General features: G+C 33.7%; 1 protein-coding gene across 2 annotated transcripts; it reads left to right on the top strand.

The window, feature by feature from the left end:
* Positions 1–2,189: 2,189 nt before the first annotated feature.
* On the top strand, positions 2,190–4,483 carry cbln17 (cerebellin 17). Of its 2 annotated transcripts, XM_056247595.1 has the most exons (6): positions 2,190–2,372; positions 2,504–2,545; positions 2,762–2,824; positions 2,952–3,080; positions 3,160–3,453; positions 4,415–4,483. In XM_056247595.1, the coding sequence occupies exons 1-5, from the start codon at positions 2,204–2,206 to the stop codon at positions 3,441–3,443; spliced, it is 687 nt and encodes a 228-aa protein (XP_056103570.1). In that variant the 5' UTR covers positions 2,190–2,203; the 3' UTR covers positions 3,444–3,453; positions 4,415–4,483. The 2 variants fall into 2 exon arrangements, with proteins under 2 accessions (XP_056103570.1, XP_056103569.1); XM_056247594.1 differs by lacking the exon at positions 4,415–4,483 and having other exon boundaries at positions 3,160–3,467.
* Positions 4,484–5,122: the final 639 nt, after the last annotated feature.

Here is a 5,122-nt window from a genome sequence, read left to right as displayed (position 1 = left end):
TTACTCACCCTCATGTTGTTCCAAACCAGTAAGTCTTTAGATCATCTTCGGAACAAAAATGAAGACATTTTTGAATGAAATCTGAGAGCTTTTTGTCCCTCGGTTGACAGGTACGCAACTTCCGTAAAACTAATCCATATGAGTTGAGTGGTTTAGTCCACATTTTCCGAAGAGACTCGAACGCTTTATATAAACAGATTTAATTTAGGCTTTTATTCACATATAAACATTGATCAGTGAACCTGCTTGACGTGCGAGAACAAACCTCATTGGTTCTTGCTGAAGCTCAAACGTGCTGCGTAAAATGAGAATAAACCCCATTGGTTCTCGCACGTTAAGCGAACATGCTTGAGCTTCCATTTACCACAACTGAACGGATGTGAGTTGATGAATGTGTGTATGTGAATAAAAGACTAAATTCAATCTGTTTATCATATAAAGCGATCGTGTCTCTTCAGAAAATTTGGACTAAACCACTCCATTCATATGGATTAGTTTTATGATCTATTTATGAACGCTTTGAAGCTTCAAAGTGGTAGTTGCACAGCTGTCAATGGAAAGATAAACATGTACAGATTTGATTAAAAAGATCATTTGTGTTCCGAAGGTAAACAAAAGTCTTACCAATTTTTGGAACGACATGAGGGTGAGTAAAAATGACAGAACTATCCCTTTAATCTTACTGAGGTACTTTTACCCTGAAATATAAATGAAAATGTCTTTCTTTCTTTCTATCTTTCTTTCTTTCTTTATTTCTTTATTTATTTCTAAAAAAAAAAGTATTTATTTCACATGAAGTGTAGAATTAAATGTTTTAAATTAATATGTTATATTAAATGTTTTTAACATAATTTAAAATATTATATTATAAAAGACAGTTTGCATTAAGGCATATAGTTTATATTCCAAGCCAATTGCAAGTTGTCATTCAACCCAATTCATTTTAATTTAAAAAAATATATTGTGTTTCTTAGAATATGCATATGCTTTGAATCCCTACATGTGTGTGGTAACACAAGTGTACATCATCTTCTGCCAATCAGCTCCCAAGAGTGACAGACTGACTATTATTTGTAGTAAAAGGGCGACATCTAGTGGCATTAAACCAGATTATTTCTGCTCACTGCAGGGTCCTTTTAATTTTGTTTTCAATTTATAATGACTGTGATTAATTTCTAAATCTCTGCTTCTTATGTTACACTATATCATTGTTTTACTTAAAATAATTTCATAATTTATTTTAATTTATCCAGACAGAAACTCAAGAACTTCTAGACTTTGGATTCATTTTGATTATGTATTTGTATTGACACAGATGAGAAACACATGTGTCAATAGTGAGTAGTAATGATTAACATTCAGAAAGCAAAAACAAAAAAATTGTTTTGTCTCTGTGAAAATAAGTCTCGCTCTGCTGTATAAACATCACTGTTTAACATCACTGTTTAAAGCATGTACTGTACACCACTTTATACTGCCCATTTGTGGACAAGTTATAAAAAATCTAGTTTACAGAGGCTTCAAGTAGCTTACAATGATGCAATGAGACCTACTGGCAAAGTGCGAGTTAAATGTTTGTAAGTGTGGGAGTTAACACATTTAAAGCCGTGTTACGGAATCTTATGTACAGATTTGTCTGCCGACTTAATGCTTCTAAAAATGAGGTAATCATGGGCCTATCAAATATAAGGTTTAGCACTACACGTTATCAGTCTAAGGTGGAAACACTGGTACTTTTGTATTTTTGTAACGTATTGATGTAGCCTATATATCTATAATTTCTTTTTTTTTTTGGTTATGCGTTTTAAAAAACTGGACCCTGCGTCTGTAATATTGATTAGCTAATACATTTACATTTTGATAAAGCCATTTACAATAGGTCATTTTTTTTGTGAAATTTAAATAGAAAGAAAACAAATAGGAAAAGAGAAATATTATATCTATTTTTCTGACAGACAAGAACAAGGAAAACCCACACCGTGACACTTTTACTTAGTCTGTAGAATTTAGCCACGCAGTTACAAACTCAAAAGCCCTTTTAAGAAACAGAAACAGAACTTTACCCTTCCTGTTACTTTCTGCAATTTAATTGGATGCGAAATATCTGTGTCAGTAATAAATTGTAATGATTAACTATACCTCAAAGTACAAAAGCTATGTGTTACTTTCATAAAGCCAAGAGCTTCTGTCTCTGACTATCAGGATGAAGGTGAATATTGCTCTGCTGATGCTGTGCTGTCTGTCACTCACTGATGGACAAACTGATGTGCAAGAAAACAACCTGCCAGACATCTGGAAAGAGGTGAGAGATGTAAGAGACATGATGGTGGAGCTCAGAGTCAAGTTGGAAATGGTAATGAATGACAATTCAAGTTAGTAGTGGTTGCTTTTTCTGTCACCCTTTAAATACTTATCTTTAAAAAAATGGATTCAATAAACACTATATAATACAAAGCAACATTAAATAAGTCATTTAAATAAATAGACTCATAATGTTTTATAGAAATGGCAAAACAAATACTGGAGCTGAAGAAAGAGAATGCAGGTACTCAAATGTATTTAGATGCCACCCAGTTTTCAAAATGGAATAATGTAACAAAATCTGTCAAAATTAAAATTGAAAAGCCTTATTAAGAAGCATGATATGTTACGGTGTGGGAGGAAAAAGCTTTATTCAATGTAGGAAATGCATCCTATGCTCCTTTAAATAATATTAAATAGATATATTTTCAGCTAGAATTAATGATTTGAAATATTTTAGGGCTAAATGAGCACATGAAGGTCAGTGAAACCCAGCTGGAAGCATTAAAGAGAGAAAATGCAGGTAAACTAATAAAATTGTCCTTTTTATTGAAACATTTAAGGTATTTACGGTCAGTATTTAATGCACAATAAATATAACCCGGAACGTGTGTTTTTAATTTGGGCTTGAAATTAATTTCTGTCCACAGAACAACCTAAAGTGGCATTTTCAGCTGACTTGGGGATCCGTGGCAATATAGGTCCCAAGACTACTGAGGTCACACTGGCATTCAACAATGTCTTCACAAATATTGGTAACAACTACAACTCAACAACAGGTACTTTAAGCTATAGCCAATGTCTTTCCTTTTCATCAGACCCATTTTACATTTGATCTGACGGTTTTGTCAATGGCAGGTCTCTTCACGGCACCAGTTAAAGGAGTGTACTACTTCAGATTCACTATATGTGGTATTCAAATCAACCAGTCAATGGGTGCAAATTTATATAAAAATGGGCAGAATATTGTGTCAGTGGGACAATGGCTTTATCACAATCAGCACCGATATGCATCAAATGGAGCTGTCCTGCAGCTGGAAGTGGGTGATGTCATTTGCATGAAGCTCCTCCCACGTTACACCATCTATGACAGTCCAGGTAACCTCAGCACTTTCAGTGGATTCCTCATTTACCCATTATAGTGATCGACCATGTAAGACTGGAAAACTGGAAACTGGTTGAAGAGATAGACCACTGGTCTATGAGACGAAGGACCTTGCCAAATTAACATTTGAACTCTCACACACACACACACACTTCTTCCCCGCATCCCCCACTCTTACAGAGATCACCCAAACACACATAAGAATCTATATGGTTTTAATTTGAACAACTATCATACAGTTTTGTACATGTGTTTAGTATTATTTGAAATGCCTACAAGTGCGACTGGTACAAGTGTCCTATTTCCAAATAAGTAAAACAAAGGTAAAAAGGTTTTTAAGAGTTTTTAGATAACATACACACAAAGGAGGGTGGATGGGTAAACCCTCCTGCTCTCAGAAGGTGTGAACTCAATGCTAATTTCCACTGTTAGCAAATGGTCCTATGTAAATCAACTTCTGCCCCCAGTAAGTCTGGGAGGGTGAACACAGTACATTTCCACTGTGAACTCATCATGTTTACATATGAAATGAGGTCTGGTATATAATGAAATGCAGCGGAAGGATCAGGGCCTTTTCTGTATCTCAGATCAGACTCGCCGAGACTCAGCATTCATGTATTTCATAATGTCGGGTAAAAGATTTTGCTCTTTGTTCTAGAACATTTGATGGTTTGCATTGATTATCTTTCAATTGATTATGAAATTGTAATAATACATTTACCTGACATAATAAATTGTTATATTTGATTATTCCAACAGACTTTGACTTTATTTTCATTGGAGTTAAAAGGAATAGTCAAACATTCACGTATATTTAATGATGCACAGATATCATTGAAAAACCTTTTCATTTATGGAGTCAGATGAAATAACGAGTCTATTACATAAGATAAAATGTATTGCATTAAATTAAAAATCCCTTTGGCATGAGAAAAGACGGAGCACGCGTGAGACCTTTACCTCTAATCGAGTACCGCCATTGGATCGTATTAGACGGCCTTACAACCACTGAACACTGACAAAACATGGACGCTTTTATTGATCTTCTGGATTTTCATTCTCTAACAGAAGACAAATTCACAATTACACTCATGCTGTATTAATCTGATACTGTACCATGGAAAAGTCAGTAACTATAATGATTTTACATGCTTTTGTTTATTTTACATGTCTAAAAACCTCTGTATCAGCTAAAAATATTATAATAATAATTAATTATTATTATACTCTTAATACTCTAAATAATATATTCATATGTTTTGTATTATTAAATAACAGTAATAAGGCCCTTTTATATTTTGCAATTTATTTCTATAATGTATAGCCTTCTAACCTTTAAAATGGCGTATCTGTGTGAACTGTTTTGTTTAAAGTCTGATGTGAAATGTGTTGTAGAACTGAAGCTAAAACAGTAAATAAATAATGTAATGTTTTAGTACAAATAATAATATAGTAATACTGCAGTGCACAAATACAGTCTACATGATAGAAAAAGTAAACAATTGTTGTGCTGCAGCTGCTTCTGAGCTGCTGTCAGGTTATATGAGAATGTGCTGATTACTTATGCACATTCATGATATGAATTAAATGTACATTCATTCTTATTAAAGCTAATAAAGTTATTCAGAGCAGAGAGAGATTTTCTCTTTCTCTTTTCTTGTTTGATTAACATTAAAGACAGCAGTAGGTAAATTCGGCTGCTGTCACTTTAAGACC

Source organism: Rhinichthys klamathensis, unplaced genomic scaffold (assembly GCF_029890125.1).
Source record: "Rhinichthys klamathensis goyatoka isolate OS25496 unplaced genomic scaffold, OSU_Roscu_1.1 h1tg000050l_1, whole genome shotgun sequence".
In the NCBI taxonomy this organism is placed as follows: domain Eukaryota; kingdom Metazoa; phylum Chordata; class Actinopteri; order Cypriniformes; family Leuciscidae; genus Rhinichthys; species Rhinichthys klamathensis.
Note: the sequence above shows the minus strand (reverse complement) of the source record. Positions and strands in the feature narration are given on the sequence as shown.

Excerpts from the sequence above, each read along its gene's own strand:
- cbln17 (XM_056247595.1), top strand. The coding sequence starts at position 2,204 with ATGAAGGTGAATATTGCTCTGCTGATGCTGTGCTGTCTGTCACTCACT. Across the intron at positions 2,373-2,503 it reads GGTAATGAATGACAATTCAA|AAATGGCAAAACAAATACTG; the intron begins GTTAGTAGTGGT and ends AATGTTTTATAG. Across the intron at positions 2,546-2,761 it reads GCTGAAGAAAGAGAATGCAG|GGCTAAATGAGCACATGAAG; the intron begins GTACTCAAATGT and ends GAAATATTTTAG.